A 12,242-nucleotide genomic window follows, 5' to 3' on the forward strand; every position below is an offset into this window, starting at 1 on the left:
ACTGAAACTTGCACTTTTGCAATTCATTATGTTGGCTTGGCTATTCCACTGAAAACCCAAAATAAGGATTTCGTTGGTAGATTGTTTTCTTAAAACGTACAGTCATTTTGCCTTTTGTATCATATGTCAGTCGTTTTTAGAGGAAAGTGTAAAAGTCTAGTTGYAACGTAAAGAAAACTATTTGGCTTTGTCCTATACTTCTGTATAAACCCTACCACCCCTCCTTTCCCCAAGTGGCTGGAGAGAGTGAGAAGGGAGAGAAAAGGTTATTGTCTTCACTGCTGTCTAAAGGAGCATTCTTCGCAGGACACTAAGCCTCTGAACTGAGTGCTTTGGAGTCCAGTTTGTGGACCAGCAAACCTTGCATTCAGTATGAGTAAGATCATGCTTTTTCTGTCCTGACATTCTTGGTCCATGCAAGCAAATACAATGACAAAATACTTGTTTGGTGGCATATACTGTGCCACTGAGCATGCCCTGAAGATATTTGCAAATAATATCATTTGCAAGTTCCTTGTCTATGTGGACAATCTGGTTTTGAAAGTGGCTTTCAGGTGTCCTCACAAGAGAGCACAGACTTAACAGCTTTTTCTCTAGTGAAGTAAAGGCATGTAGGTGAACTTGCTCTGAAACTGGAAGAAAGTCAGAAATATTGCAGCCTTCCATTAACAAAAAGGTGCATATTAAAAACTCACTCTTYGTATTGAGGTTACGTTTGTTTTGTTTATTCTCCAAGACTGTTAATTGTTGTGCTATCTCCATTTGCATTATAACTGCATTTGTACAGGATCTTGCTAGTAGCTGAGCCTTATTGTGGTGTATTCTCTTTGGTAGGTCAGCAAAACTGGAGCAGAGGGGGCTGTTCTTGATGAAGCTAAAAATATCAATAAGTCTTTGTCTGCATTAGGCAATGTGATATCTGCCTTGGCAGAAGGAACTGTAAGTAATCCTGTTTTGTACTGTTTAAGAATGACTTCTTATTTATCTGTTTCTTTGCCATGTGCATAAGAAATAAGCTAACATTCCAATTCAGGAAGGAAAAAATACTGGCTTTCCTACCATAAACCAATGACAATTTTGCTACTCTGCTAAATATAAAGAACCAAATTCTCAGTGATTTCACTTGAACGGTTATCCAGTGTGGTACATCTTAGCACAATCAAAACAATTACACTTCAGAATTATATGCTTCAAAATCTATTAAGTCTATCACTGTAGACTTATAATGAGGGAGAACCTTGTATCATAATTTTTATAAATTTGTTCTTGTGTCTGATCTGTATTTTGATTAGAAAACCCATGTACCATACCGAGACAGCAAAATGACCCGAATACTTCAGGATTCCCTTGGAGGAAACTGCAGAACCACCATTGTTATATGCTGTTCTCCTTCTATTTTCAATGAAGCTGAAACAAAGTCTACACTGATGTTTGGACAGCGGTGAGTCTTAGTCATCACTAAGCTAGATAATTCTTTGTACCCTTCCATATGTTCTGAAAGGTGCGTTCTTCTCCTTGAATGCAATCTTAGTGATTATGGTTGCAAAAAAATGTCCTCTCAACTGTTAATTAAGCAAAATGTAGAATGTGAACTTAGTATAATATTGACAGCTGTTAAAGATTGCCATGACAGCTCACAGACATTTTTGATTTTAAGATCTTAACAATATAGGAACAAGTCTTCAGAAGCAAGTAAGGAATATACAAATGTGGAAGTGGTCAGGAAAAAATTTCTCGTGTGTGTGTCTTCAGTGGCAATAGTCACTGAGACACTTGAGAGGTTTGCAAAAATATATAGGCTAATTTAAATAATTACTGCCTTTGTTGTAATTGAACTCTGATACTTTGGAAAATTACTGCATGTAAAATGCATACATACCTGCATGCATAAATGCATGTATATTCGTAATAGGAAAAAATGCTAATAACCTGTGGTYGTTTTTGAGATATAATTTATTTAATTTTGTACAATACATTAGATATGTCTCTGAAAATGGCTGATGTGTTCTGATGTGTGTGATTTTACACTGAAGCCCACACTATTACGGAACATTTTATATTGGAAAGTAAAATCATGTGTAAGAGATCAATCTGAGAATCTTTTTTTTCCTCCCCTCCTCATTTTAGTCCTTAATGAGTCCTTTTCCTTAGTTTTTTAGTGAGATAAGGTGATCCCTTCAGTGCGTACCCAGAAGAGTACACAAAAAACCAGAATGGGCAGTGGGGGACAAATAGATGCAGTTGGGTGCAGTCTCTCTTAATGGACAGTTGTGAGGATTAGGGATGATGCGATAGGTTAAAGCTGGGAGGCAGCTCTGCAATGTTTTCCCCATCTGGCATGCCAGAAATGGTATTAACTTGTCTTTAACATCTGCTGGGATTTATGGAAGGTAGGGAAGGACCTACATGCTGCAAGCCATGTAGCTGTAAAAAGCATGAATTTGTCTGATCTCTGCTTGCTATAACATTTTCTTCCCTCRCTGTGCAACCATAAACTACTTCTTTAGAACAAAAGCTTGCAGAGAAAAACTCCCCAAAGGGAACTTTGCAGGTCTCTCCAGTAAGGTTTTATAAGAAAGGGCTATGGAAAGAGGAAATAGTTGCTAACATAACCAGATTAAGTTAGGTTGCTATGCTTTTTTTTWAAATTCACTTTTTTGTAGTGAACGTAAGATGAAGTTACTAAAGATGGAAGCTTTTACTGAAATTCCATATATTGTGTGTCAGAAATTTTGAGTAGATACAAATATTAAGATGCAAAATTATTAAATACAAGGTATTGCATAACTCAGAAATCTAATGACTTGTGCAGTTTTGTTGACTGTAACAGTTTAAATGTTTTGATGGCTCATTTTTAAATCTCCACCCTTACAGTTTTCTGATTTCAAGTTGATTTTAGTCAAAGGTAAAGCTTACACCTCTGTAAAACAAAATGACAGTTCCATTGCTGCAGCTAACTAATTCCAGATCAGGCTCCACTGCAGTAAAACAGCTGAAGAGACATTTCATTTTAAATAGATGAGTAGGTGTTGTGTTAGGTTTCGGTCTGCTTGGAGTTGTGCTGAACTGTCTCTGTGTCTGCAGGTACAGTTTGAAATGTAAGCAATGAAATGTAGCAGTTTAGATTAAGGGGGTTGAAAGGTAATGTGGGTTGCTTTTTGGATTTTTTTGTTTTGTTGAGGGCAGGTTGTAATCTCTGGAGTCAAGAAGGGGTTTGCCCTCTGCTTTCCACAGGATAATCACAGTGGGAACTCGTATGCATATGTGCTAAAGGAAGTGTCCAATTTCCATGTTACTTCAGTCTACATTTCTTTTGGCTTCATTCATTCTTCAGTAATCAGCCTTTCAGCTTCTGTTTGGAAGGCAAATCAATTTTGTAACTGACTCAGCACATCCTGGCTGGCAGAGCTTTGACGGATGTGGCATGATTGATGAGAACAGCAGAGTGAATTTATTTGCAATCCATGAAACTAGAAACAACTGAGTTGCTTGCTAAAAATAGTTAATACYTTTCTAAGAGGAGGAATGTTTTTATCCTTTTTTTTTAATCTGTAAAACATTCCTTGTGGGGACCAGGATGTCAGCTGAAAGAATTGGGAGAATAGCTAAGTACTTTGTGAACGTGCTTGTGGTTTGTTGCTGGGTGTTTATTTGCTTGTGAGCTGTGGAACTGTGCTGAAACAGAAGCTCCTCATGGAAAGCATTTAATTGTAAGGAATGAACTACTAGTGAGGCCTATTGCTGTATTAGGCCTGCAGAGCAGCACACAACCTTTACATATGTAATGATTGTGAATATGTTAAAAATTATTAAAGTCTACAGCAAGTAGTATTTTACAGGCTCTTTACTTGTGATATTTCATTTTTCTAATGTGACTGTATTAAAGGCTGACATAACATATAGGGTGTTGTGTGTGTGTGTGTCTTTTTCTCCCTATTAATAAAGAAATGTCATCATTAAAATAAGTGCCAGGAATAAAATTCCTCCTCATAGACCCACCAAGGCTAATAAATATGTGCATGTATTTCTCTCAGTAATGAGTCACTTTCTTCTCTTCCTGTTCCATCTTTTCTTCTATTTCTCTATTGTTTTCTATTTTAGAGCCTTCTGATAGGTACTTCACCTATCACTAGTGTAACGCAGTCRATAAACTTCATCATGTGGCTTTCTCCTTGCACAGTACAGTCAAATGAGCAGAAACTTGAGCTATGTTTCTATTAGAAGAATATGCTAACCATTAGGCATCTGCATATTTTAAGAATATTGTTTGTTTTTAATTCTTCTAAAGTAATAGAACTCTAGCTTGCCACATAGTGCAAATCACCAGAGCAGAATTTGGAGTATGAGGCGCAGCTATGGCAGAGCTTTCTTGCTGACATGAGAACTTCAGCATTTTTAGTAATTGGTCACACTTAAAGTATATTTTAGAATCAATAAGTGGGACCATGAAGAAAATAACTTAAGATCATCTGTCCTCCCCCAAAGAACTGTTAGCCACTATATCTGTAGCTGATTGCTAAGGGTAGTTTTTTTTTTTTTTTTTTTTTTCCCTCATGGGCATTTCAGCCTGCACACTTTATGAACTGGTAGTAGGTTTGTTTGTTATTCTGCTACTTAGCCTGTTTTATTTGATAACATTGGATTTGTTTGGAGGGGCTCGGTGTTTGAGCAGTTAAGGGCAAAGATCCAAAGCTTTCTTAATTTGTATTGACTCCTTTTTTTTTAAGTGTGGATTTGTTAGAGTAGATGCTATTCATTTTTCTTCTACTTGCTTTGCATTTTCTAATGCAGTCTTTTAGGTTCTGTCGCAACTAAGCAGTTTCACAATAAGAAAATGATAGTTGTTACCACTAGAAGGATTTAAATTTTATGGTTTTGCCTAGAGATGCAGTGACTAGTGAATGTGCGTACGGTGGTACAGATGCAAGTCCAAGCTTTGTTCTTGCTGACAGTCCTYCTCAGCCAAGCAGTAACTCAGTCAGCCAGGTATGCGGTGGAGAGAGTGACAAAGAGCCAGCTTCAAGGCTCACTACAGCACTCCCTAACTGGCTGTAGATGGTGGTGTGTTTTTAACCCTGTTAGCACTGTGACTTTTCTAAAGTAGCAACCTGAGACTGAATCAATTGTGATTTTAGGTTTATAATCAAGCTGATTTTTACTGAAGCACTCGGGACCTTTAAATCACAGATTCACAGAATAGTTGGCAGGGACCTCTGGAGATCGTTTAGTCCAAACCCCCTGCTCAAGCAGAGTCACCTACAGCACGGTTCCAAGGATCATGTCCAGGCACCTTTTGAATATTTCCAAGGAATAAGAATTCACAACCTCAGAGTAACCCATTCCAGTGCTCTGGCACCCTCACGGTAAAGCAGCTTTTCCTCATGCTCAGACAGAGCTGTTTGTTTTCAGTGAAGCCCAGGGATAGGATGAGACACAACAGGCACAAACTGAAACAGTCTGGTCCCATCCTCTTTGCACCCTCCCCTCAGATACTTAGACACATTGATAAGATCCCCCCTGAGCCTTCTCTACTCCAGGCTAAGCAGGCCCGGCTCTCACAGCCTTTCCTCGTAGGAGAGATGCTCCAGTCCCGGAATCATCTTTGTAGTCCTCTGCTGCTGGACTCTCTCCAGTAGCTCCGTGTCTTTCTTGTGATGGGGAGCCCAGGACTGGACACCTTACTCCAGATGCAGCCTCACTAGGGCTGAGTCTCTTCCTAATGCACCCCAGGATATTGTTGGCCTTCCTGGCCTCAAAGCCACGTTGCTGGCCCATGGTCAACCTGCAGTACACCAGGTCCCTCTCAGCAGAGCTGCTTTGCAGTAGGTCAGCCCCTAGCCTGTACTGGTGCATGGGGTTATTCCTCCCTCAGTGCAGGACCCTGCACTTGCCCTTATTGAACCTCATGAGGTTCCTCTCTGCCCATCTCTCCAGTATGTCTAGGTCCCTCTGAATGGCAGAACAGCCCTCTGGTGTATCAGCCACTCCTCCCAGCTTGGTAACATCAGCAAACTTGCTGAGGAGGCCCTCATCGAGGTCATTGATGAAGAGGTTGAACAAGATTGGATCCAGTATTGACCTCCCCTGCTCCCCCCCCGGGGACACTGTTGTCTGCAAGCCTCTGACTAGACTTTGAGCACAGTGCTCTGAGCTCTGCATTTCAGTCAGTTCTCAGTCCACCTCACTGTGCACTCATTTAGATCCCACTTCCTGAGCTTACCTATGAGGATGTTATGGGAGACAGTGCAGGAAGCCCTCCCGAGGTCAAGGTGGAACACAACCACTGCTCTCCTCTCATCTACCTAGCTAGTCAGCCCATCATAGAAGGTGAACGGATTGATTAAGCATGATAAGATGGCATCCCAGATAAGCTGTTCCATCACCTTTCCAGAGATGGCAGTGAGGCTGGCTGGCCTGTTATTTCCTGGGTCCTCCTTCTTGCTGTTTTTGGAGATGAGTGACACTTGCTTTGAGAGTGACTTCCACCAGCTCCATCAGCACTCATGGGTGCATCCCATCAGAGCCCTGAGTAGCAGTACTCCAACTGTCACAGCATTTCTGATGATGACCTAAAAAATGGAAATTTTGGAATGGAAAGGGAGGTATGTAGGAGAAAGCATTCATCATATACGTGTACTGGCAATTTTGAGTCAGTAATGCTTTTTGGAAGTGTTGAGATACAGAGGAAGAATTCTAGCTGAGATGCAAAGTCTTTGTTCCTTCTGTTCGTTTGTTTAATTTTGGTTTCCACAGACTATCYTCTTGAGACATTATTCTTGGCATCCAAACCACAGTGCCATTTCCTTCATTTACATTCTGACTTATTCAAATTTCGCCTGAAAACTTACCTGAATTCCATATTTTTGTGTTACTATGTACAGTTTTACTTTTTATCATCAAAAGCAGTAGATAGCTTGAAGTGTAAATCTGTTACTGACAGTACAGCTCCCCTTGTTTAGGGGAAGAGGGACCAAGAACAGTTAAAGGGAGGACTTCCAGACTGCTGAGATACTATGGTTGTCTAACTTTGTAGAGAATTAAGGTAAGAGGTCTCTAGCTGCCATAGGTTTCGTGGTCAGAATGACGTTGTAACTTACGAATTGGATTACATGCATTTTGGATTAAGTTTACATTTTACTTTTAAGTAGCTATAAATATTGGTGATTAGTAAAGCAGAGCACACAGAATGTGTACTTGAACACAATACATGGAGAACCTGTAACTGCAGGCTAAGATCTTGAATTTTTCTGGCTTGTAAACTGTGGAAGGCTCCTGCCTCTGTTCTAGACTTCTTTGTGGCACCAGTCTCCTGTGCCAGTCTGTCATGCACTTTACTGCTCTGTATATTCATTCCCTTCCTTGCACGCTGCAGAGCAGCGCTTTCTTGCCTCTCTAAGATAGACCATAGATAATACTGCTTTCTCATAGACCTTTGGTTGCCAGCAGCAGAGGCATGACAGAGTCCCTAATGGAATATCCTCCTTTATTTTGAAGGTCTTGGATGTGAGAGAAGGTTCAAACCTTTCCTGATGTAGGTTAAACATGAGGGAATTCAAGACTGACCTTTAACTTCCCCCTACCATGTAGAAGGTCTCCAACTCCTCCCAAGGATGCAGGCTGGAGTTTAAAAAATTTTTCTCATTTCTTAGTGGCAGAGGTAGTAGCATTTAGGCCTTCTAGCAGCATAATCTGGTCTCCTTGTTCTCTGCCTTTTGTGGAACTGAGACTTGTTCTGAAAAAAATCATGAAGTTTAGAAAAGCCAAGGAGCTATTGCAGAGCATACAAAGACAGGCCACTGCCTGCTTGTTCTGCCTAGGCCCCATGGTTAGATGTAAATCTGTGTAGTTGCACCGGTGGTGGTTCTTTTTCCTTTCTCTCCACCTGCAAAGATGTATTTGAAAGTGCTGTTTGGCATTCATGAAGGATTGGGTTCTATCCCTCAGCTTCACTGTATTGGCATGCTCCCTGCTGTAACGTGTGAAATACAGCTTAAGTTTTGTTGATAGAACTTAAGGAATGGTTTTAATGGAGTTAGCCTGTGGCCAGACACTTGTATGCCATAGTGTGCAATGAGTCCTAGGCCAGGGGAAGCTGAAAGAGATGACAGGTTATTCAGCGGAAAAATTATGACAGGAATTGTTCTTGTCTTAAATCTAAAAACAATTTCCAGAGCTGCTGCTCTGCTAAAAAATCTCAAGCCGCAGAGTGATTCCTGACTGGCTGCTGGATTTTGATATAGAAAGCACTTTTTAGGCTTGAAGGCCTAAATACTGCTGAGGTTATGAGAGCAAATTGGATTGTGACATTCCACTTCCGAAAATAAATTGCAAACTTTTATTCGTTTAGCTTTGTGTTACTGAAAAACTTCAGAATCCCTACTGCTATATTGAGATAAAAGCTGCAAAACAACTGATAGCTTTTATTTTTGTTACACAGAGCTAAGACTATTAAGAACACAGTCTCTGTGAATCTGGAGCTGACAGCAGAAGAATGGAAGAAAAAGTATGAGAAAGAAAAAGACAAAAACAAAAGTCTAAAGAATGTTATTCAGCATCTAGAGCTGGAACTGAACAGGTGGAGAAATGGTAGGTACTGTAAAATGCAATGCRTGTATGTCTTGGTATTAGAGAGTACCCAGACAAGATACTGTATTGCAAAACCACGTAGTAATCACATGGGTAGCAAGTTTGACTTCTGATGTGATAATCTTTGGGTACCTAGTCAAAAATTGTGTTGGACAGATCAGTCTGTTTTTAAACATTGTGGGTGAAATCTCTACTGTGCATGCTTAAGAGGTAACAACTAACCTTTCTAAGAGCAAAAAACGATTCCCTCCTTTCAGCTAATACTCCCTGCCTTGCTTTACTTGCCTTTCATGTTAGGTAATTACCTAGTGATTGCCTTCTGTGCCCTTCTCTGGAGACATGGACCACTTTAGCACAGGGAATATTTCTCTTTCAGCATAGTAAAATTGCTATGGAAACAGTCTGTCTGTTGTTGGTTTGTGGAGTGCTGGGAATTTGTAATCCTCTAATGTTCTGTATGTTTCATTGTGTTTACTAGATGTGACTGCTTTAATTTCCTTYCCGTTCTAGAAACATAGCTGTCTTGTTTGTTTGTTTTTCGTTTTTAGAGAAGACCATACAGATTCCTGGTTATATGCTGTACAAACAAGTCTTGTAACATGCTGTCCCTATTGTTTTGTCTAAATACACGTACCTCCTTTTCCCCTCCCTCTGTCCTGTTCTCTTCATTAGTGTTACTAAACATTATATTAAATACATTCAAAATGCTATTGATTTCTTGTCTTATAAAATAGCATTACCTGGGATAAGAGTATGGCTCTTTCCAAATGAAACTGTAGTGGAAACTGCATCTAGAAAATAGTGTACAAAATAAATGCATAGATAATCCATAAGCATAGCTTATTCTATAAACTTAGAAAGTAAAATACAAAATGACTTTGTAGTAGAAACTGGATGTGCCTAGTTCTTGCTAAAGTAGGAGTTCAGCAGACTTGCATTGAAATGCAAAATTTGGCCTGTGTTTTACAGTTAGGTTATTGTTGTCCAAGCATTTGTATCAGACTTAGGCTCCCTTCCTTCCTTCATGTGTACTAGTCAGAAACAAAGCTTCTGAGTTAAGCAAAACGCAGCAATGAAATGGCAACTTTAAGATTCTTCTTTGGAGGTTACTGAAACATTCTCCGGGGTGTGAGGAGCATTGCCATGTGTGCAAGTTCCCAAAATCTGAATGAGCCCACCTTTCTTGTTCTGCTCAAGTGCAACAATGAAAAATCAATTTGTTTTTCTCATTAATAATAAAAAATGACATTAAGCCCCTAGTAACAGGGCAGAGTATTTTGAATTTAGTACTTTTATAGAGGTTCTGGTACTTAATTTGAAGTTACTGTTTTCATGCTTCAAGCTTGAAAAACTTACCTTCAGTTTGCTGATCATGCTCTTTCATGTCCTGTTTTGTTTTGTTTTCTTTTGCTTTCAGGCCTGAATTAGTCTGCCTTTTTGTTTTCCATATTTGCCCTCTTTACTTGTTTTCCTGCCAGTATGATAAATAGTGCCCACGCAGTTTTGGCAAGAGGAATGGCTAGTTAAACTCTACAGGATAAAAATACAGTAGATTTCCACAGAAATGGGCGCAGGGCGGAGAGGGAGAGGGTGTTTCTGCAGACGGGTGGAACGTAACCTTCCCACACCTTGAACAGTGCGGGAAGTATTCAGCAGCTAAGGTCTCTCGGCAGACTCTAATGAATGTGGATTCAATTTTTGGCATGAGCGGTTTGCCTGTCCCTCCTCACTGAACTGCAACAGACTAGTAATTGGAATGCACTTAAGTTATTGAACAAAATATTCCTCAGAGAAAATTACTGTGAAAGAAAATGTGTAGGGATAGCATCCTATTTGGTATGCGTAGGCAACATCTGAAAATTGGTCCATGCTATTTAATTTTAGATGTGACAAGGTAGGACGTGAGTATTGTTTTAAATGCATCTGTCTGCTTGTTGTCCTAATGCTTTAGCAGCTCGGTATGGGGGAGGGAGAGTTGATAAGGCAGTCTGAAGTCTGGAGAGGAAGGAACATTTRATTGCCTGTGGGATTTAGGTTGAAAGTCTGATTTTTTTCGTCCTTTTTTACACTTACATTAATCCATGGAGCTAATCCATCTCTAAAGCGCTTGAGTGGAAGGGGAGTAATAAGGAGTTCAGTCCTCTTAATGTCAGCTGCTTGAACTGTTGCTACAGTTTGTTTGTTTTTCTAACTGTAGGGGACTGAATGGCCATCTTTCTGTACCTGACTTTGTCACCTTCATTTATGGCAGTTGCCTGCCTGGTACCAGATAGCAGGCCTGTAGCTGGATCACAGTGTCAAACAGACATCCCTTCTTTACTTTTCTGAGTGCCTGTCAGCAACAGCGAAGGTCTGTCCTGGGATGTTCATGTTTCAGTCTGCTCTGTCTCTTGGATTATAATGACCATGAATTGTGTACCTGCAGGAGAAGCTGTGCCTGAAGATGAACAGATCAGTGCAAAGGATCAGAAGAACCTGGAGCCTTGTGATAACACCCCAATTATTGACAATATAACACCAGTTGTTGCCAGCATCTCAACAGAGGAAAAACAAAAATATGATGAGGAGATTGCCAGTCTCTACAGACAGCTGGATGATAAGGTGCGAACACTTGTTTTAATTTCATTTGCTGTGTGTGAATTGACACCTAAGCCTAAATGAATGGGGGAGTCTCCTATTTTTTTGCTAGTATTGTGTCCTGGTTATATGTTTGAGCTGTTCTTCCTTCTCCTCCAGACTGCGTACTCCCTTGAGGGCAAGAGAGGCATCGTCCACAAGGGATTTATGACAGCTCAAGCAGGTTATCAAGACAGTGATGTGGTTTTTGCCAGTGTTACTCTCCTGGTCTGCTGGAAGCTACTGTTCCTGTTGCACAGGCAGCAGCGAGTGAGACATGGATCTTGATCTGAAATGAAGTGGCTAAAGTTAAGATCCTGTTTCACCCTCTTCTGTCTCTGAGGATTGTTGAACCCTCCTAGAGAGACCAAACAGACAACTGATAGCAGCTGATAGCCTTAAAATGAGTGCAGTATAGCTGGGCCTCTGTCCTTGAAAAGTGGTCTCATCTAATATCTAAACTTTGCATTACCTACATAGCTGTCAGGAACGTTTTGAAGATACATCGGAGAGAAATTTCCAGTCTCTAAGTGCTTATATAAGATTTTTGCATGAGGGGCTTGCCCTTCAACCCTGTAACAGCTTCATACCATCCAGTGTAGGGTGCTTTACTCACAGAGTTTGTATGGGAGTCTCAGATTTTGGGTAGCTGTATCTCTTGAGCCCCATAGAGTTGGAAATGCCCCAAAATTCAAAATACTACTACTGCATAAAGTTGGATATTGTCCAGCCACATCAGTTACCTGCTTCTGTTCCCTCTGCAGGTATGGTTTATTAGCATTCTCCCTGAAATCAGTGGCAAGTTCCCCTTTAAGGGTCTGATGCAGACTTTTAAACCCTTTCTTAAGTCATTTTTTAAATACCATACCTGCATAGCTAACTGTCATGTTATCTTTATAAGTTATAAGGGGGGGGGGAGGGAAACTGTGTCTTAATATTCATTGTATCTCAGAATTTTAAGGAAAAAATATAAACTATCTTTTGGGTCTCTTCTGTTCATTCTGTTCTAGCAGTGAACACTGTCTAGAGTCCAGATGTCT

General features: G+C 40.3%; 1 protein-coding gene across 2 annotated transcripts in view; it reads left to right on the forward strand.

Moving 5' to 3' along the window:
* Positions 1–12,242, forward strand: part of KIF5C (kinesin family member 5C) — a 94,889-nt gene that overhangs the window by 45,309 nt on the left and 37,338 nt on the right. For both annotated transcript variants that reach the window (XM_085308680.1, XM_085308672.1), the window contains exons 9-12: positions 835–939; positions 1,293–1,441; positions 8,438–8,586; positions 11,012–11,187. In XM_085308680.1, the coding sequence (XP_085164806.1) occupies positions 835–939; positions 1,293–1,441; positions 8,438–8,586; positions 11,012–11,187 (579 nt within the window). The remainder of the gene's footprint in view (positions 1–834; positions 940–1,292; positions 1,442–8,437; positions 8,587–11,011; positions 11,188–12,242) is intronic.

Source organism: Rhea americana, unplaced genomic scaffold, assembly GCF_003343005.1.
Source record: "Rhea americana isolate MKP2758 unplaced genomic scaffold, rheAme1 scaffold_105, whole genome shotgun sequence".
NCBI classification, from domain to species: domain Eukaryota; kingdom Metazoa; phylum Chordata; class Aves; order Rheiformes; family Rheidae; genus Rhea; species Rhea americana.